The 21,755-nt window shown below is 43.7% G+C and overlaps 1 protein-coding gene and 1 non-coding gene across 8 annotated transcripts in view; one reads left to right on the top strand and one right to left on the bottom strand.

Moving 5' to 3' along the window:
• Positions 1–10,377: 10,377 nt before the first annotated feature.
• The window catches only part of Kdm5c (lysine demethylase 5C), a 42,256-nt gene continuing 30,878 nt past the window's right edge, over positions 10,378–21,755 (bottom strand). For 2 of the 7 annotated variants that reach the window (XM_041647667.1, XM_041647668.1), the window contains exons 13-26: positions 20,723–20,842; positions 20,421–20,615; positions 16,986–17,167; positions 16,783–16,907; positions 16,487–16,634; positions 15,697–15,802; positions 14,752–15,110; positions 14,041–14,179; positions 13,429–13,608; positions 13,134–13,271; positions 12,372–12,953; positions 12,012–12,090; positions 11,675–11,874; positions 10,378–11,407 (exon numbers count right to left, since the gene is read on the bottom strand). In XM_041647667.1, coding sequence (XP_041503601.1) covers positions 11,042–11,407; positions 11,675–11,874; positions 12,012–12,090; positions 12,372–12,953; positions 13,134–13,271; positions 13,429–13,608; positions 14,041–14,179; positions 14,752–15,110; positions 15,697–15,802; positions 16,487–16,634; positions 16,783–16,907; positions 16,986–17,167; positions 20,421–20,615; positions 20,723–20,842 — 2,919 coding nt within the window. In that variant the 3' untranslated portion in view covers positions 10,378–11,041. The remainder of the gene's footprint in view (positions 11,408–11,674; positions 11,875–12,011; positions 12,091–12,371; positions 12,954–13,133; positions 13,272–13,428; positions 13,609–14,040; positions 14,180–14,751; positions 15,111–15,696; positions 15,803–16,486; positions 16,635–16,782; positions 16,908–16,985; positions 17,168–20,420; positions 20,616–20,722; positions 20,843–21,755) is intronic. The other 5 variants (XM_041647670.1, XM_041647671.1, XM_041647669.1 and 2 more) reach the window with 4 other exon arrangements.
• LOC121445564 lies at positions 21,384–21,486 on the top strand. The gene has a single exon (XR_005973963.1). It is a non-coding gene; the product is annotated as a U6 spliceosomal RNA (small nuclear RNA).

Below are 21,755 nucleotides of genomic sequence, written 5' to 3'. Positions count from 1 at the left end.
TGCTGGTAAGCATTGTTAAACACTAGCAATACTGTTAAATGCTATTAGGAGTGTTGAGTCTTTCATTCTAAAAACCTTTAATGTTTAACATTTTGTGAATTGTTAATACTTTTGAGATCAAGCTGTTTGAGAGGTCCTTCCTTCCCTTATACCTGGCTATGGAAAACAGAGGCAGCCAAACTCTTTGGCAGCTGGATACTTTACACATGCCTCAGCCTCTTTGCTTTGAAAACCCCATGGATGCCTAAAGGAACCAACACTGTAGCCACTTACTATGGAAGGACAACTCCAGCCCCAGAAGACATTGTCTTGTCCAACAGCTTTCAAATAGCTTATGCTGGTCCTTTTATTATCACAAGCCTTGGGGAACTCCAGCAGTTATCTTCATCCATGCTAGATAGGGAGCACCTCCTCTAATGTCCCAAGTAGGCCTGTAATTTATGTCACGTACCCCCTGTGGTTATTGCAAACTGTTTGGCTCATTTTTCAAATTAGCAGGGAGAAGCCTTCCTGTGCTGTCCCTCTAGTGTTGCAACATTAAAAGTAGTGGTATAGGGGCTGGAGAGATGGCTCAGCGGTTAAGAGCACTGACTGCTCTTCCAGAGGACCCGGGTTCGATTCCCAGCACCCACATGGCAGCTCACAACTGTCTGAAAATGCAGTTCCATGAGATCTGACACCTTCACACCAACAAACATAATAAAGTTAAATAAATAAGTAAAAAAAAAAAGTTTAAATAAAAAAAAAGTAGTGGTATAGGGGCTGGAGAGATGGCTCAGGGGTTAAGAACACTGGTTGCTCTTCCAGAGGTCAATTCCCAACAACCACATGGTGGCTCACAACCATCTATAATAAGATCTGATGTCTTCTTCCGGTGTGCAGGCACAACACTGTATACATAATAAATTAACCTTTTTAAAAAAAGTAGCGGTGTGTTTTTTTGTTGTTGTTGTTGGTTGGTTGGTTATTGTTGTTTTTGAATATCATCAGGAGAGTGGCCAATGTATATTGAACTAGGTGTATGCCTGTAATCCCAACATTTGGAAGACTGAACCAGAAAGATCCAAGTCTAAGGCCAGCCTTGGATACACACAGCAAGCTCCAGGGCAATCTGAGCTACACAGAGACTTCATCTCAGAAAAAAAAGTATGTGTGTGTGTGTGTAGCACTAAGAATTTTTTTTCTTTTTTTGGCTTTTCAAGACAGAATTTCTCTGTGTAACAGCCCTAGCTGTCCTGGAACTAGCTCTTGTAGACCAGCCTGGCCTCAAACTCACTGAGATCTGCCTGCCTCTGCCTCTGAGTACTGGAATTAAAAGCGTGCGCCACCACTACCCAGATGACACTAAGAATCTTTTAATGTGCTTCTTGATATTTTTCATATCTTCTTTGGAGAAATACCTATTCAAATTGTTTGCCCTTCAAAAAATTAAATCTATGCATGTAATGGTCACCCTGTCCCTTTAAGAGAGAAGCCACGCCCCTGCCACCCCCCCACTCCTCACCCCCATCCATCCTGTCTCAAAAAACCAAATAAAGGCTTCTCTTCTGCCTCTCTCCCCACTTCTCTGCTTCCCCCTTCTCTGTCTCTTTCTCTTCCTCCTCCTCTCTCTCTGTCCTCCCTTTACCCTTTCCCCTCCACAACCCCCTGAATAAATATTCAACCTCACTCTGAAAAAAAACCCAAATAAATAAATAAACAAACAAAAGACAATTTCTCTGTAGCTTTGGAGTCTGCTCTGGAATTAGCTCTTGTATACCAGGTTGGCCTTGAACCCACAGAGATCCACCTGCCTCTGCCTGTAAGTGCTGAGATTAAAGGTGTGCACCACCACTGCCTGGTTCCAACTTCATTATTTCGCATGTGGAAATTTTCAGCATCCTATGTGAGGGAGACTATTTTCTTCCTTACTGTATAGTCAGAAACTAACTGGTTGGCTGCTGGGAGAATTTAGATGACTTCAATCTCCAGCATCATTTGTTCTTTTTCAAAATTATTTTGGCTATTTATTATATTGATCCTTTGCAAGTCCATGTGAATTTAAGGACTGGGTTTTCTATTTCTTTTTTTTTTTTTTCTTATGTATACAGTATTCTCAGTGCTCTGCCTGCAGGCCAGAAGAGGGCACCAGATCTCATTACAGATGGTTGTGAGCCACCATGTGGTTGCTGGGAATTGAACTTGGGACCTTTGGAAGAGCAAGCAGTGCTCTTAACCACTGAGCCATCTCTCCAGCCCTTCTTTTTTTTAAGATTTATTTATTTATTAAGTATACAGTGGGGCTGGAGAGATGGCTCAGAGGTTAAGAACACTGATTATTCTTCCAGAGGACCTGAGTTCAATTCCCAGCAACCACATGGTGGCTCACAACCATCTGTAAAGAAATCTGGTGCCCTCTTCTGGCCTGTAGGCACTCATGCAGACAGAATGGTGTGAACAAAATAAATAAATAAATAAAATAAATAAATCTTTAAAAAAAAAAGTATACAGTGGTCTGCCTGCATATGTCCCTGCAGGCCCGAAGAGAGTACCATATCTCATTACAGATGGTTGTGAGCCACCATGTGGTTGCTGGGAATTAAACTCAGGACCTTTGGAAGTGCAGCCAGTGCTCTTAACCTCTGAGCCATCTCTCTAGCCCCTGGATTTTTCTATTTCTTATAAAAGCTGTTTGAATTTTCATAGGACTACATTGAATTTGTGGCTCACTTTGGCTAGTATTACATTTTAACATTGTCTTTCAATCCATGAATATGAGTATCTTTTCATTTCTTTAGGTATTTTAATTTATCTCAAGAACCTTTAAATATTTTTCAGAAGATGCTTTTTGTATGAATGTTCTTTCTGCATGTATGCCTGTACACTTGCATGTTTGGTGCCCTTGGAGGCCAGAAGAGGGCACCAGATCCCCAGAAATGGAGTTACAGACAGTTGTGAACTGCCATGAGGTGCAGAGACTGGGTCCTCTGGGAAGAGCAGCCAGCTCTTACCCACTGAATTCTCTCTCCAGATCTTTAATTTTTTCACTATGTCTTTCTCCTCCATAATTAAGTGTACTCCTAGGCATTTGTTCTTTCAGATGCTACTGGAAATGGAATTGCTTTCAATTTCATTTTGAATCATTATTAACGTGTAAAAACTGATTTGCATCCTGCAACTTTTTGGAATGTTTTTTTTACATCTTTCCTCATCTGAAATGTATTTTCTGTTATGAACTGAGGTGCTCATGTTTTTTCCCTTTGTTCTATTAATGTCATTTTCTTATAACAAATCACTACGGCGTTTCTACTTGTCATTGTTGCTGGATGTGACTGAAGATTTTGTTTTTATATTCATTAAAGATGTTTTGTAGCCATCTTCTCTTGTGATATCTTTATGTTTTTGATACCTTTTAAATATGGAAATAGACATTAGAAATCCTATATACATTATACATTTAATCCTAAGTATACTGTATTAGTTGAAGCAGCTATGAGTATCTCTTATTTCTTGGGCCTTTTTAAAAACTGTTTTTTGTTTTATTTTTCCATTCATAAATTTACACTTCCTCCCCTCCTCCCATTCCCCTCCTGCTCCCCCACTCACCCTCCTCCCTCCCTCTCCCTGCTTGAGAAAGGGCAGGGAACCCTGCCCTGTGGGAAGTCCCAGTCTCTATATGACAGCTTACAATTGTCCAACTGTCTGTAACAGTAAGTTTGTAAAATGAAGTTAAGATACCAGGACTTCTGTGAACAACGTAGAGAAATGCAAATGTTTAAGGCAAAAGAATCTTAGAGTTGATTAGCTATAGAAAACCACTCAACTCACTCACTACATTACCATCCCTTTCACAAGAACTGTGGAGAGTATGAAGTGTAGCTGAGACTGGCCTGGTAGCCATTAAGTCATTTTCCTCTTTCCTGAGGATAAATTCAGACTACACTTTAGTGTCTTCTGCAATTGGGTAGGTATGCCCAGTGTCTGACTTTCTAAAAACCTCTCCCTTGGTCATTTCCTCTTTCGAATGACTAGGATGTAGATGATAAAGACTACAATGCCATGTTTTGATGATTTCAGTGGAGACTATAAGATCACCTCCAGAGGCAGATTGAGTTTGGTTTCTTTAATGGAAAGCAGAACCATTGCGGTAACCAGAATTTATTGACCCGTGTAGATCTGTAGTAATGGTTAATTCAGTACGGTTTTCCTAGCACCAAAACTTATGGCAGCCTGAAAATTTAAGTCCTACTTGTGCTATTCTTTGCTGGTCCAGACTATCATTATGGTCCACCAACTAGAGTGGGATCATATTATAAATGAAGTTTTGTTCTAAGTCATTTTATTGGCCCAGGAGATTTTTCCAGTTTGTGGATACTTTATTTAAATGCACACAATATACATAATATAAAGAAAAGAAGGGCCCCGCTAGGGGAGGAAGAGTCATTTTTTGGTATGGCCAGTTGTAGGAAGCTCATGCTCCAATGGCTGGGGCCCCACATCCATGCACATACAGGCAGCACTAACTGCACTCAAAAGTATAATTTAAAGACAGGGCTTAAGGGATGGCTCAACAGTTAAGAGCACTTACTACTCTTGCAGGGGACCCGGGTTCAAGTCTCAGCATTCACATAGTGGCTCACAACCATCTGTAGCTCCAGTTCTGGAGGATCAGATGACTTTTCTGACCTCCAAGGGCTCCTACATACAGGTGGTGCACATACATAAAGCACACACATACACATAAAATAAAAAAGATGCGAAGTTTGGAGGTGGATATATTTGGGGAGGTTAGAAGTGGTAGTAGAGGTGGATATAATCAAAATATATTGCATACATTTATGAAATTCTCAAAGAATAAATAAAAATATTATATTTTAAAAAACAAATACAAGGGGCATAGCAGAAGAACAATTAGTGAGTTGAAAGATCAGACTAAGAACTTCTGGGAATTAACAGAAAATAAAGAGATACAACATTTTAAAATTATTTTTATTACATCTATGTATGTGTATGCTCACACACAGAGATCACGATAACTTGCACAAGTTGATTCTCTCATACCACATGGATCCCTAGGATTGAAATCAGGTCACCAGTCTTGAGAAGCAAGAGCTTTTACCCATCGGGCCATCTCACTGGCCCAAGATACAACATATTTATAAGACAAAACAAACAAAAATGGAGGATAAAACTGCAAGTAGCAAGATCTCAGAAGCAAAGAAAAATAAAAATAGAAAAGCAGACCTGTTTTTTCGAATGAACATCTGAGCATATGACATCAAACAGCAATGTGTTAACTGTTGTACCAGGTCCAATAAGTCACATGCAGTTCTGGAAGCTCACACCTGCTACATTGTCATCCTGTTCTCATCTGAGAAAATGTCATCCAAGTATTCTTGGGGGCCCCTAAAGGCCAGACAACTAAGGGATACAGTATTAAAGCTTGGCTTACAGAGATGCTCTGCACAACATGCTAGCATGGCCAGGAGTGGCTAGTTTCAGAGTTATAGCTCCATTTAGGGCTGACTGAAAAAAAGTGAGAAGGAAATCCTCCCAGTAGGAAAAACACCATTACATAATCGGTCAGCTAGAGAGCTGTCAGCTGATTCATGTCTGCTTATACAGTCAGGCATTTAGAAAGAACAAGACTGAAATGCTGAAAAGATATTTGCGGGAAAAGGCCTATATGGATGGTCATCCATCTTGGAATGAACACACCGTGAGAATTTTCATGACCCACATAAACAAGCACCACTAGTGAGGAAAATCTCAGAAGAGATACTGCATTCTGGAGATGTGGTCAATCTTTATACTGTCATCTTTACTCTTAACAGATTCCTGAACAATGTGACCATGATGGCAAGCGTGAGATCTAAGTAAGGGCTGCCCTGAAGGCCAATCTGGTTATAGTTCCTGCTATAATATTCTACATGCCAAAAGCCTTCTAAGCCCTTTGTCTTGAACGGCAAATAATTACATGGACACTACAAGCCATTGGCCCTCCGAAATCCTGGCAAGGAACAGCAAAAAAAATAAATAAATAAATAAATAAAAATAAAAAAAAATAAAAAATCTCAGTTGCAAACATGTGCTACTGCTTATGAAAAAGGAAGCACAGGTGGGACCAAAAGCCCAGAGAGCAGAGCCAGGAGGATGAAAACTCATCTCCAGGTCTTGGAATCAATGAACTTCATTTGCCCCGCTGGGTTTGACTTGTTACAGACCAGTTACTCCTGCTTCCAACCACCTTTTCTGCACTGGAATGCTTCTATGTGCCTTTCCCACCATATCTATTAGGAACCGGGAACTTGTGTTTATAAGTTTCACAGTTCTACCCATAGAGAAAAACAGTACTTGGGATTATGCCCAAGGCAATTCATATTTAGCACCTTAGGGGAATGCTGTAATGGGATTTAAGAGAATTTAAGGAATAAATATATTTTATATGTGGAAGACATATGACCAGAGAATGAACCATGGTAGTTCATCTCCAAGATGACCCCTCAATGAATGCCACCCTCTAGCATCTAGTCTTAATTGCTTCCTTCTGAATATAGTCTAGACTCCCCCTTTCCCTCCTACTGGCTTCTAATGAATATTGTCAACTGCAAAAATCAATGGAATGTCACTTCTGAGATTAGATTATAAAGACTCATTTCTGTCTCTTGCCCATTTTAATTGATCTCAAGAAGCAAGCTGCCATGTTGTGAGCTGTCTTGTGAAAAGATCCACTTACATGCAAGGGACTAAGTGAATTCTGTCCAACAGCCAGTAAGAAACTAAATCCTGCCAACATCCAATGACACAAGTTCTAAGTAGATTTTTCCAGAAATAAACCTGGAAATGACTGCAGTGCTCATACCTTGATTGATGCCTGTGAATGACCCTAATAACTCAGCTAAATTGTATCCAGATCTCTAGCCCACGGATATATGAGATAAACGTTGCTTCTAAGAGTTTTAGCTGTTTTTGAGACAGGGACCCACTGTACAACTTGGCATAGTTTCCAACTTGGAATCTTCCTGCTCCGACCTCCAAAGGTTTGGTTTTAGAGATATGTGCCAGGCAAGCTATTGTCTTAGAGCAATACATACCTAACACAGGCACAGGAATTATTCAGAACCTTAGCCACATGGGCTTTTACCTATCAAGCCAACATTGCTGAGTTTCCAGTTTTACTAACAATAAAGTTCCACCATGAACAATATTCTGGTGGCACACCAGTTATTTAGAACCCTTCTGATATGAAGAGTAGGGCTTTGGATTTAAAGAAGATTAAGAAACACAATCCTAACCAGGTGGTGGTGGCACACACCTTTAATCCCAGCACTCAGGAGGCAGAGGCAGGCAGACCTCTGTGAGTTTGAGGCCAGTCTGTTACACAGTGAAACCCTGTCTCAAAAACCTAGGGGGGGGGGGTTTAAAAAAAAAAAGAATCACAGGTCACAGCCTATGCTCCCAGGGATCTAAGAACTTTGCCAAAATCTCTTACATGGAGCTTAGTACCCAGGATTTAAGTGCCCCAGAGACAAAGATTCTCTACTTTGTTTCTCTCGTCACTGTAATTTCTGGTCTTCTAGGACACATGATTAATGTTTCTCCTTTAGGGCTCTGATGACCAAAGCCCAGACTCAGGCCCCACTTCCAGAGTGTCACCCTGGAACAGTGGACATCATACAGCACAGAAGGAACAGAATTCACATGCAATGTCAGGGTTGCAACTGCTGCTTGTAGCTCTTTCTCAATCAGCTATGCAAGACTGCCACCCCCATCCCCAGCCTTGAAGTAGCAGAGGACTCAGGCCTGGTTCTTGCTTTTTTTCCTCTAGGAACTCTCAATATAGAAGTTTCAGGTAGGGGGGAAGAGACTCACTAAACCTATGGTGTTTCAGCTATGATTTAAGGCACAATGGAGGCACTGAATAGCTAGAGGCAGGAAGAAATGGACAGTTGGGACAAGAGAGGAATTTAGATGCTGGATGTGGTGGCACACCTTCAATCCAAGCACTCAGGAGACAGCAGACAGATCTCTGTGAGTTCAAGGCCAGCCTGGTCTACATAACAAGCTCCAGGATAGTCAGGGCTACACAGAGGGACTGTGTCTCAAAGAGAAGGGGTAGAGGGTGAGAATAATCTGTCTTTAGTAGAGGCAGTATCTCTTTCCATCCCCCGAATACTCAGGTGCTATCCTGACAGGAATGGAACTGTCTGGTTGGATGTAGCAGCAAGGTGGTATCTGTAAACTAAATGACTCTGAGGTAAACCTTTCCCACTCATTTTGTGCTCTCTTGAGAGAGGAGGGAAACCTCAATTGAGAAAATACTCCCAAAAGACTGGCCTTTAGGCAAGCCCATGGTGCATTTCCTTGATTGATGACTGATATTGAAGGGCCCAGCTCACTGTGGGATGTGCCACCCTGGGCTGGTGGTCTTGGGTGCTATATGAAAGCAGGTTGAGCCAGTCAGTAGTACTCTACAGCCTGTGTCAGTTCCTGCCTACTTCTCTGGATGGCCGGTTGGAAGATGAAATCAACCCTTTCTTTCCCAAGCTGCTTTTAGTCAAGGTCTTCTATCACAGTAATAGAAACCCTAAGACAGTTTTGCATCAATGACAGCTACATGTACACTGAAAGGGGCAGGTGTATGAGAAGGATAAGGCAGAAAGTGCTAAGCTGAGAAAAGCTGTCTGAAAATTGGTGAGGGATAGGTCCATAACACAAGGAACCACTACCTTGGCCTAGGAACTGCCGTGGGAAGTAGTTCCTCTTTTTCCTCTTTTGGCCGCCTCTTCTAGTGCCTGGTTGCTTGGTAGAGTGGTAGTTAAATGTCAAGATAAAGCTCCTTTGGGTATTTGTCCCAGGTGTCTCTTTTGCTACCTCCAATCCTCATTGGAACCCATGATTAATGTCAATGGGTAGGCAAAGGCCAGCCTTTTCCCCTTGATTGCAACTTAGGATCAAAATAGACCCAGGGCAAGGGTATTTACTGTTGACTGGTTCACCTTTCAACAGAGACTATAAGACCAGATGAGGCAGGTCTAAGCTATGCTCCCACCAGAGAGTCACCAAAAGAGGGTGAGATATCTCTTTAACGCTAGATTTTTAGCAAGTGGAAATCCTGGAAAGGGGAGAAATGGACCAAAGTGATCTTTCTGAACATAAAATGAGAAAGGGCACAGTAAGAGTGCCGGTATGCTGAGTTCCTGAGCTAGGGGGATCAAGACTTGACTTTAGCCTAGAACACCTTATACAACCTTGAGAAGAGGAAAAACCTTGGAGAAGTCAGAGATGCCTGGAAGCTAGTTCAGGGCCTCCAAGCTTTTGCTTCCTCCTCTATTTCATAGAGTGTTAGAGAACACTCAGAACCACAAAAGAATGCTTCTTAGTCTTTGGAGTGTTAAGACCCCCTTATAAATATGATGGGTCTTATCTGGGGGGAAATGCATACAGATACCCACAAAAAAACGTGTATAAACATACTTCAAGAGGGCAGTCCCTAATCAAGTACAGTCCCTTCATTTTTCAGGTTCAGAAGGGTGAAATCTATATTGTAGGACTATTAATAGGCCTGAAGCTACTATGCCAAGTCAAAGAAGCCAGACACAAAAGGATCATATATTGTATAATTTCATTTATATAAAATGTCCAGAAGAGACAAATGGGAGTGGGGAGGGAACACCTAGGGAATGTGGGGTTTCTTCTAATAGTCATAAAAACATTCTAAAATTTTTTTGCAGTGAAGGTTCATTCAATGACTGAAATATACTAAAAGTCACTGAATTGTATACTGAATTGGATGAACTGTATGGTACTCAAATTTCATCTCAATAGAGCAATTTAACAGTGACACAGAAATTACAAATTAACCACACATTCATTAGGGGCAGAAAGAAACTAACAGAGAAACATTAAGGATAGTCTGACTCACCAAATAACATATTTAAAACAGCCCAACTTTATAGCATGGAAACTATACTTCAATAATAAAGCCATGAAGAAAAAGTCCCCTCAGAACAGGAAAACAAGAGCACAAAGCTAGGGGAAGCTGCTGTGCAAATTCCCAAGAGGGACCAGTGCCCACCAGTCTGAAGACAGGGAAATGGCTGGGGGGAGGAAGAGATCTTTTCCAAGGTTAGAGAGAGGCTGGGAAGGTTCCGATTCAGAGCCCTGACTCCCTGGACTCGGCCCTGGCACTACCACTAGCACTGCAGCTGCTCCATTAATAGGCGAGGAAGGGTCTACTCTCCTTTTGAAGAGAAATGCACTTCAGAAACATGTTTCCAAAAAACATTCCTAAGGGTTTTATTTCTAACGAGGAAAATAATAAAATAAAATTAAAATAGGCTTTAGTTGGAACAAAGTTTCTTGTTTTGCTTTTTCTTCTCCTTTTGAACAAATTAATTACACACCAACAATCTTCTTTTATTACAGCATGAACCCAGGAGGAGGAGACGGGGAGGATGGGCAGGAAGGGTTGAGGTGGGTGTGTGGACAAGCACCAAAAGCCTTCAGACCATAGGCAGCCCTGTTCAACCCCAACAAAATTTATTTCAAATAAAAAAGTGAGGACAGCTATGTGAAGTTTCCTCCTCCTGGGTAGAACAGTAAGGGGAAGGGAAAAGATGAGGGGAGAGGGGAGTAAAAAGGAGGCAGGAGGCAAAAGAGTGTGTGGCTGGGGAGGTTAGTGTAGCATGGCCTGACCAGGGCCGGAACTGGGGAGAAGGGAGAGGTCCCCCAGTTTGCATGTGCCCTGCATTTGTCTCTGGAATGGTGCTGGCCTAGCCCCAGTCGATCCCCTGCCCACCTGTGTCTATCTGCCTCTGGTGTCTGGGAATGCTGGTTAGAGGTTACCAGGGACGCAGGACTCCAGGGGCCGGCCCCCAGGAGCTGAGGTCTGAACAATACCTTGGAGTCAGAATATAAAAGTCACGGTCTTAGGGATGGTGGTGAGGGGGGAATCTCTCCACCTACCCGCCCACCTCCAAGAAGCAGGCTTGATGGTCAGAAAGGATCCTTGAGGCCAAGGAAGGATCTTTGCTGGGGTCTGTGCTAGGCTCAGCCACTGTCACAATTGTTGCCGAGATGGCTGCTGTGGGCAGGACATCAACAGCCGGGAAGTCAGAGTAGAGAAAGGGGCTGAGGTGTCTGAACCAGCCTCTAACACTGGTTCTAAGCCATCCTGGTCCTCCTGGGTGCTGGGGCTGCCATTGGTGGGGAAGGGTACAGGAGGGACCTCACCCCCAGACTCCTCCTCCAGTTCTTCTTCCTCCTGGACTTCCTCGGCTTCTGGTTCTGAGCTCCGTACCCTCTTTGGCTCTAGCTCGTCTCTGGCTGGATCATCAGCCTCCCCACCCCGATCCACCTTCCTTCTCCGCCTCCTCTCTAGGGCTCGGCCTCGCGTCCGACTCCCATGGCGCTCTGCCTTCTCCAGCTGTGAACACAAAAGGCCAAAAGCCAGCTTTAAAGAGATGCCTGGTAGGTGGTGCATGACTGTAATCCCAGCACTTCCAATGCTAAGGAAAGGGTCAGTCTGGACTATATAACAAGTTAAGTTACCAGGCCATTCGGGGCTACATAACAAGATCCTATCATTGCCCCCACCCATCTCAAAAGACAAGCACAGGCAAGTAGTCAGGGCCCTGAGAGCTCTCTGCCTACTTGACCTGACCTGGCCATGTCAATGACTCCTATTCCTTACCTCCAGAAGTGTGTGGACTCTCTCCAAGTCTGGAGGCTGTCCAGCCTGCAGCAGCTGCCAAATGCTTTGATTCTCATCTAGGGTCACCTCAAGTAGATCCCCCTCCATCATAAGTTCCTCTAGCGGGGCTCGGGTTGCCTCAGGCAGTTCTAACACAGGGCCAGTCAGCTGTGGTAATAGTGAGGATAGCAGTTCCAGATCTGAAAATTGTGGGCGTAGGCTGGATTAGAGGCTGTCCTTGGTCTTATCCTATACCAACTAGAACAGAGCTGAGGACATTGGGGGCCACACTGGTAATAGCCATTCAACACCCCACTCATACTACAGCTAGACCTACCTCTCTTACCTGAGCCCTCCTCTGTGGCTACCTTTTCAGGACTGGTCACACTGTCCCCATTCTCCAACAGCCCCTGCACCTATCAAATATCAAGATCAGGAAAAGGCAGGGGGTAACTGAACTGAAGAGCCAGGCCCTACTCTTCCTTCACCCACACCAAACCTCAGAGACTCTACCTCCTGGAGGAAGGGCAAGCATGGGGCACCAGCAGAGAGCAGGGTCTACGAGTATGGACAGATATAGGATGGAACAAAAAGGCTGGGCCAAAGTGTTAAAACTGGAGCACAGGGATAGAGCTGAAACCTATGTACAAGTCAGGGGACAGAAATTTGAGGCTAAGAGCTGGGCTAAGAAGCTCACCTTCGGCATATTGCCAGCGCCCTCTCCAGCGTCTGAAGAGTAAGCAAGGGATTCCTCAGGCTTGGATTCAGCCTGTAGCTGTTGGCGGAGTTCAGCCAGCCGTCCCAACAGAGCAGTCACTTCCTCAGAGGCCAAAACCTGTCTGGCACGGCCTTGCCAGCTGATGGCTCTCTCTGTGAGACACTGTAGTGCCTCACCCTCAGGCAGCCGTACAGGCAGTCTCTGTAGGGCTACCAGCAGTGCCAGGATGGTTTCCAAGCGTGGGCGCCGTGAGCGCATACAAAGAGGGCACAAGAATTTGGTGTCCCATTCCCACCAGGCCAGCAGTGGGGATGAGGTAAGACTGGGCCTCTGGGAGCCGAGGAGGCGGGGTACTGTCACACACCGCCCATGGAACCAGTCCTGACACAGGTCACACTGCAGAGCTCCCACCCCAGCTGGCACTTGCCCACACACGCAGATAGAGGCTGTAGAGGAGGGTGTGGTCAATGATGCCAGTGGACTTGGCTTGGCTGAGTTGGTGCGACGAAGCTGCAGGATCCCTTCCTTCTCCTTCTGCTCCCCCTCTTTGAAGGCCACGATCTGCCGTGCCCGGGAAAGGGGAAGAACATAAACAACCTGATTCCATTGCTCTCTGGCCTCCTCAACACCCCACTCCCAAAGCAGGAAAACTGAGCTCAGGGAGCAAGTGGTCTGCCCACGGTCACAAGGTTCAGACAATCATCACCAGGCTCTTTCCCCATCTGTATCTAAGCTTCTTACCACAGAGCCTGGGTCCCTGAGGTCCTGCGCAGACAGCCCCAACAGCTCTGTGTCAGATTTGTACAACCCCAGCTCCTTCTCCATCCACCGGCTGCGTTTGGTGCTGTCTGAGCCGGCGTCTGCACACGGGCAGAGCACCTGAGGCAGGCAGACAGAGGCAAATGACCAGGCTTCCCTACCTCCCATATCTTCTCCCCTCCCCTGTGCCCCCTCAAAAACTCTTATTCTCACATAAACTACCTCGAAACAGCCAGTCTAGGCAAAATAGAATATAGGTAAATGCGTCAGGCCTCACCTCCAATAATGTGTAGCAGGAGTTCTTCTTGAGGAAGGTCTTGGAGGCCTTCTCTCTCCAGGAGTGTGCTGTCAGTACCTGCAGCTCTAGCTGTCTCAGTTCCTCCAGCCCCACAGGGAGGTCCCGACCCACAGCTACTAGGCCCTCCAAGTCATCCAAGCAGGGGTAGTGGTCACCATTCTAAGCACAGGCGAGAGAGAAAGGCAAGATGAACTTGCAATTATCTACTAATTCTCCATGTCTGACCTACGATAGGAAGATGCTCTGTCTAAGTAGAAACAACTGACGCTGTCCTCAGAAATACCCTCTACCATGCATGACACCTGTATCTACTAACTGGGTCGGTCAAAGCAGTCAGTCAGTCTTCAGAGGTACCGGGCTAGCTATGCTTTTGTGGTCTTCCTTTCCAGGTACCTATCCTTTTGTACTCACATGTTCTACCGTCCTCACCCTGACCAGAACCCTACTTCCTTCAGGCCTCTCTCATGAACAATTGCCTCCTCACAATATGTGGGGCCTCATTCCTCTCTAGACATGCAAACACAGCACAACCTTGTATGTCATCCCTTCCAGCTACATGGAAGGTCTAAGTGTGGATGGGGAGGTCCTTACTTGGATCTCATCCACATCAGCAATCCATGCCCGAGCCTTAGCAAGAGCCTCCTTGAGAGACTGGATATTGGGAAGGTGAACAGGGATGTTTTCTGCTTCATGGATTATGGCCTCAAGTGTGGCTGGTGGATGCTTCTGCCTAAAAACAACAAAAGAAAGGGCGGGGGAGCAGGCCAGTTTGGCACATAGCCTATGGATCAGAGTCCAGTCTGATCAGTAGCTATATACAGCTGGGCTCTTGTTATTCCCCCTTGTTACACTTCTGTGATTTTATGTTGGTAAAAACAGTTGCCAGGCTTCTGCCATAGTTCTTGCACCCATGTCTGATACTCTGTCAGCCTGCTAAAAGCTCACATACTAACCACTTGCGTATCCTGTAACTGAAGTCTATCAGACACCCCATATGTATGGTAGCTTTTTACCTATATTCACTCATCCACTTGTTTCCTGTGCTTCTGAGCATGTATACATGCTGGCCTACTGGTACTGGGTGGGCTACACACCCACATCTGTTCTCAGCTTTTCCATCAGCCTACCTCTGCCTCTACGTATACAGACTTCAAAAGAAAAAAAACGAGACAAGGAACAAAAGAGCACAGAAACTCAATGGGGGTAGGTGTGATGCCCAAGGCCACCCACAGCCATTCTCTTCAGATTCTCTACTAAATTTTGAAGGTAAAGAATGGCAGGGAAGGGAAGGGCTGAACTTACCTGGCCTCCAGGCAGAGGTGGGCTTTCTCTTCCCAGCGTTCAGCGATGGTCAGCAGCTCCTGAAGCTCTGCCTGGGCCTTATCCACAGCAGGGCTAGGGGCTACACTGGCGCCCGCAACCAACAGTCCCCGCATGATGGCCAGGGTACCCCTTCGGGCAGAGGGAGCCAGCGTGCGTTTTACCTCATCCAGCCACCGTGCCTGTTCCACTTGCCGCTGGAGCTGCTGGGCTTCAGGTACCTCCACCCCCAGTTGCTGCCCTCTCTCCAACAGGGTCTGAAGCAGCCCTGGACTGGAGGGTTGTGAGACCAGGGCCTCACGGGCCTCAGACTGATAGGCTTCCACCTGTTCCAGAATACCCTACCAAAATAGAGGGTGAAGAACGAATCCTTCAGTTGAGGCCACTTAAGAGGTCCCACTATATATATAGCCTTGCTCCAGCATCTCCCAACACAACCTCTGAGAAAAAAAAAAAATCTACCATGGACTGAACTCTGGTTCTCTGAAATCTAAAACAGCAGTTCCTGTTAACACTTAACTGCTCATTACGATGCCCTGGGGGGTGTATTAAAATGGACATTCATAGGCAATTTTATACATGATTGATCAAAAAATCTGTACTTTTACTTTATCTTTACATGGGGTTCTGTTCTCAAAGCACTAACAGATCCTCTACCCTAAGAAGTACTATGCTATATAAACCCTCTTGCTCACTCTGGGGTCCCCTGTCCTCTCCATCCTTTTATTTTTATAAACCTTAATCACTGTTTCAGGCCCAACAAACACCCTTATTACTTTTCTTTTTACTTCCTTGAGCAAGCCCTCTCTTGACTCAGCATCTTAGACTCACATCCCTGTTTCAAGTCCCAAATCTAAAAACTTGCTCATACTTCCCACTATTTCCTCACACATGCACTCTGTCTTACCTAAGCCCACCTCTCCTCACCTTGACATCCCCAATCTGGTGCATGGCACAAGGCAGGTTGTTCATCTGGCCCAGAAAAGCCCGTAGCTCTGCCAGGGTCATCTGTAGACCAGCCACCCTGTCGGGGCTATGGAGTTTCATGTGTGAGATTTCAGATCCAAACCCAGGTCCCTCCTTCCATTTGTGCCAAAACCATTCCTCACCATATCTATTCTACTTTGATCTTTGTACCTCAATGTTTCCACAACTGACCAGGTTACAGGGAGAGTTTTTAAATCTAAGCATATTCACGGGATGAAGGGATAGAAGGAGAGAGGAAGGAAAACAGCTAGAGGATGAAAGCGCTTATAAACTAACCAATGGTAACAAAAGCCAGACTTTACATCCTCAACAGACCCACATGGAGTCAGAGATAGAATCCAGGGCCTCATATACTAGGTAAGCATTAAGTTACATCACCAGCCCTTACAAATCCACCCTCTACTGCAACTTGTTCAGGTTTTCTTGTCTGTGTCCTATTCCAGTCCCTAAACCTCCCACACTCTTCCCTGCCCACAAACTCCCTTAACCTACCTCTCAAATCTTCTAGACACTGATAAAATAAATACTTCTAAGTTTTCTTATTGCTAAGGCTCTCCTTTATGAAAAGCTGCCTGTCTTCCTTGTACTCCGCAGTACTTCCCAGGCCAGCTCATATTTGGCAATTTCCTGATAATACTCCACGGACTTAAGTCTATTTGGACCCCACCCATTGTAACATACTTTTCAGTGGCAGAAGCTATCTGTGCTGCAACACCTCATACCAACATACCCAGCTTCCTGGCCACTGACCAGTCCCAGAGCCCGAGACACACAAGCCTCTGCCTCACTCAGGCAGTTCTTCAGTCGCTGTAGCAGCTCACTGTTAGGAAACCTTCGCTCTCGGGCCTCAGATTCCAGTGCTCTCAGTTCTTCAAGGCCTGGAGGAAGAATGAGAGCAGCAAGGAGTATACAGCATATGTAAAGGCAGAAGGAAAAGGTCAGGGATACAAAAGAAAAGAGGAATAGAACTTGTCTGTAGAGTCCCTCCAACCCCACCCCCACCACCCTACCCCAGCAATCACTCACTGCGCTTCCGCCCATCTTCCACCTCCAGAGCCACTCGTACTTTGTTAGCCCACGTGTCAAAGGATTCAGCTCGAACTTTCAGTTTATGCAGCATGGCAGGGAGCTCATCCAAGGTGTATCGGTACCTGGAAAAGGACCAGAAAAAGCACATTTTAGCCCAACTTTGCACCCTCCTACTTCCTTCAGGTAGGCCCTATACTTACCGAAGGTACTGTCGGCTACTGGAGCACTTGCAGAGGTCATTGATGTGAGAAAGGCAGACAAGGCCATCTGGACAGTCATAGCAAGCCAGGGCAGATAGGAAACATGTGGTCTTGCACTTTATGCACTGACGTTCATCATCTGGAAGCAGCTCAAAAGCTTCTCGCTCAGCCTCAGTGATACCCTGGGGGTATACAACCCATACATTATTCAGAACCAGAGAGGATGGCAGAAACCCCCACCTCAGCTATCATAGAGTAATTTAAATTTATGATGATGGTCATGAACACTGGGAAAGCCAAATTTCACATCACATTTGCCCTCTGTCAGGTCCACAATCTCAAAGCAGGTTCAGAATGATCAGGATTGATCAGATCAATGTGGATTTTAAGACCCCCCCCCCCAAAAAAAAAGCATAAAGATAGAAAAATCTGGGTAAGATTCAGATTAGGAGCTAGGCAACATGACAAATGCTTGTAATTCAGCCTTCAGAAGGCTGAGGCAGAAGGATTACTGTGAACTCGATGCCAGCAAGATGTAGTCTCACAAAACCAAGGGCAAGGGAGATGATGACTGAGCAAGCAAAGGCACTTGTTATACGAGTCTGGAAATCTGAATTCAATTCCCAGAACCATGTTTTTAGGTAGAAGGAGAAAATAGACTCCCAAAAAGTTGTCCTCTGACCTCCCCAGGCTCACCACTGCCTAGATTAGACTAAAAGGCCTGTAAGTGAGAGAGATAAAGAATGTGGACCTGAGCAGCAGAGAGGTGGAAATGTAAGGTTTGTCCTAGGAAACAATGCTGGGTTTAGTCACTTACATCCACTATGTTCCAGACACTACTGCTTAGTAAATGGAAACACTATGCACCAATAGAACTTACAGAAACACAATTACATGGTTTTTTAATATATAAAAATAAAGCAATCCATGCGTAAAATGAAGAAAAGTCAAATATGCAAATATACTGAAGTCACTAAAAGACAAAATTACGAGCAATTTTAGGAATTTTAAGAAGAAATGCTGGCTCCAATAAGTTTTGTCTTACATACCAACTTTAAAATCAAACTGCTGCTAATGTGGCTGTGATCCCCCAATCTTCATAAAAAGTTATTTAAATCTTTCTCAATCTGTTTGTTTCTCTTGTCTGCAATAACTATCATTCTTGTTCAATTGTTCTAAATATTTCAATTAAGGACTTAATATATTAACACTATGAATTATGAAGTACTCAACAAACATTATTATTAGTTCTAGTTTTTAGGTAAGAATATGCATCTCATAAGGATATCTCATTTACTAAAGGATAACAGAGAAAGCCAGCAGCTTGTCAAAGTAAGGATTTGACTGCAGATAATTTTGAATTCAAAGCTAGAGAATGTTGGAAGGGTGAAGCCCCTAGATTTCTTCAGATCACAGACATATAGACATACTAAGTCATCTCCATAAAAATATTCAAAAACACATATCATATCTAAAAGATCTCAAGATTGGGGGGGTGGTGGTCCAGAACCCATCTCTGAGTTAAGTGCCAAATGTACAAAATTCTGTCCAAATGGGAAGGTAGCCTCTTTTCTTTCAATCTTGATTTTGTTTCTTTTCATATTGTGGTATAGCATGGGACCATCATTGAATAATAGAGTAAGTCCATGAAAAAGCCAAACGATTTATTTACTAACAACAAATGAGAAGCCCCAGGCTTCTAATATTACTATAGCTGAAACTTGGCCTATATCTAACACTCACACAAAGTTATGAGTATATATCTATATGTGTATATCTTAAGACAAGCCTCGCTACTTAGCCTGGACTGGCCTGAAACTTAGGGTAATCCTCTTCTCCCTGCTTACTGAATGCTTAGATTATAGGCATGCACTACCATAGCCAGCCTGTATATGAACTTTACACTAAAAAATGCATTATCCCCAAAAACAGGCCTCTCAGGATCCCTTAGGACCACCATTCTTTTGTGATCTTTTCTTTCTTTTGTAATGCTGGTGATCAAACCCAGTGTGTTCCACATGCTAGGAAGCACTCTGCCACTAAGCTATAATACTAAACTTCCTACATCATCTCAAGAGGATCTTCATTACATCCACACACAACTGACACATGTTTATGGAGAATCTATTGAAGTAGGATCACTTTCTATTCGACATTATTTTAGTCAAGTTAACGGAACATTAGAAATTGAGAAAATAGCTAAGGATGCTGGAGAGATGGCTCAGCAGTTAAGAGCACTTGTTGCTGTTGCAGAGAACCTGGGTCCAGTCCCCAGTACCCATAAGGCGGCTCACAACTATAATTTCAGTTCCTGGGGATCTAACACCCCTCTTTTGGCCTCCATGAATACTGCATGCACACAATACACTCACAAATGTGTAGGCAAAATACGCATACAAATAAAATGCCCATACAAATAAAAATAAATAGAACTCGTTCCCCCTTTGAGACAGGAGCTTACTATGTAGCCTTGGACTATATAGACCAGGCTGCTCTCAAATTCATAGAGATCTGCCTGCCTCTGGCACTGGAATAAAAGGTGTGCACGCACCATTACATTCCACCATAAATTACAATAACAACAACAACAAATTTTAAAAAGGAAATTCAAGAAAATAGCTAGGTATGGCGGGGCAGACCTATTAATTTCAGGACTCAGGAGATTGTGAAGAAGGATCCAAAAATACCGTCTCAGTAAGTAAATAAAATAGAATTTCCTAAAAAACATTCCATACTTCATTTTCTTCATGCATTATTACTACTAAATTAGCAGCTACTACACTGAAATAGTAATAATAGATTCTTTTACAAATATCAATTCACTCAAGCTTTACAACTACCATTACAAATACCAGGTTGAGCTGGAAGTGGTGATCCAAACCTTTTCACTTGGGAGGTAGAGACAGGGATCTCTGGGTTAGATGCCAACCTGGTCTAGAGAGTTCCAGGACAGCCAGGGCTGTTATGCAGAGAAAGTCTGTTGTCTTAAAAACAAACACACTGAAGCTTAGGAATTTATTACCATTTTACAGAGTGCGAAAGTGAGAATATTACTTAATTTTAAGTAATTTGATCAAAATGATCAGCAACAGGGGTTTCATATGCCTGCCTATTTTAGTGGGTCATTTGTATAAGGGTAATAGCAACTATAACTATAGCCTGCAATTACTGAACAAATATCCATAACTCACAAACAAACTAAAAAGACAAACAGAATTTCCACTTTTTCAGATGAGGAAGTTTACCCTCAGGGAAGCAAACTAACCTGTATATGGTTGTCAGGCACTGAAACACTAAAAATAGAATGTGGCTTTCAAGTCAGGTGTACCAAGCTCTTTTTTCATTACACTCTAAGAATAAAGGTTACATCTATACTGGAAGTTAACCTTGTCTTTCCCAACCTTTACCAGGCTGATGAAAAGCACCACCACTCACCTTTTCCAGTAGTGCCTTTCGTAGACGACGCTCCTCCTGCACCATAATGAACATCTCTTTATGTACAGCTGCTGCTAGGTTCAGATCCAGCTTCTCGGGGCAGGCAGCCATCTTGCAAATAAGCTCCTCATGAGAAAAAACACAGTATCTTCGCAGCCGGCGGTAGTGCTCAATGCACTGGCGTCCAGCAGGCAGCTGTGAACAGGTTCAAAGCTGAACTTGGCCAAGTCTGAAGGAAGCTGTACTTTGGCTTCCCTATAACTTTCTACTTCTCCCTACCAGCCGCCACACTCCAGACTCACCCAGTCAGCAGTGCAAAAGTTGACTGCCTCAGCGAAGTTGTAGCCTTGGTTGAAACCACTGTGGTAAGCACGAGGAAAAGTGATGACGAATTCTCCTGCACACTGATTTGTTCGAACAACCTAAGGGTTGAAAAAAAAAAAAAGGCTAAAACCATTGAGATAAATCAAGGCTTTCCAGTTGTCAGCAACCTAACCTAAGAGTGGGATCCTAAAGGAGACAAAGGAAAGCTTCAAGGAACAGAGTATGACAACAAAATCCCAGGCATCCATTGAGTCACAAGAGGTAGGAAATATATGCATCAAATCACTTCACTTCAACTTTCCTGTTAATATTTTAATACAATTATAAGAAACACTTTCCACTAAGATGACCACGATTTCACATTAATATTCATTTGTTTTATTACATGGTTTTGGGAGTCAAATGCTTCTATGATATTGATTACAAAACCAGCAGGTGCTGTTATTCTCTTTCCCAGGGCCAACCATATTCATCTCTTCTGACTTTCAAATATTAACCTTAAGCACTCTAAATAATATGGATCTGAGCTGGGCAGTGATGGCACACACATTTAATCCCAGCACCAGTACAGTCGGGCTACAAAGAGAAAAGTCTCAAAAAATAATAATAATAATAATAATAATATGGACCTGGACTATTGTGCTTGCTCTGGCAGCACACACACTAAAAAATTGGAACGAACAGAGATTAATAGCCCCTGTGCAAGGATGACATACAAATTTGTGAAGCGTTTCATAGGTTTTAAAAGACCATTTAGACATAAAAAAAAAAATAGCATTGTCAGCCAGGCATGGTGGTATATACATTTAATTCCTTCCTCAAAAAAAAAAAAAAAAAAAAAAAGAGTGCCCAAATTAGTGGCTCATAACCAAATATAACTCCAGCTCCAGAGGATAGATAGCACTTTCTGAATTTGCTTAGTTTTGTATACATATAATAACTTGAGCCCTAACTTTCTGGTACAAGCCCAAACATCTTTTCTACGCATTTTTTGCCTTTCTGTAAGTCTCT

The sequence above is a fragment of the Microtus oregoni genome, unplaced genomic scaffold, assembly GCF_018167655.1.
Source record: "Microtus oregoni isolate MIOR12 unplaced genomic scaffold, Mior012 000207F_ref0000254, whole genome shotgun sequence".
In the NCBI taxonomy this organism is placed as follows: domain Eukaryota; kingdom Metazoa; phylum Chordata; class Mammalia; order Rodentia; family Cricetidae; genus Microtus; species Microtus oregoni.
The sequence above is the reverse complement of the archived record's forward strand: the minus strand, read 5'-3'. Positions and strand labels throughout refer to the sequence as shown.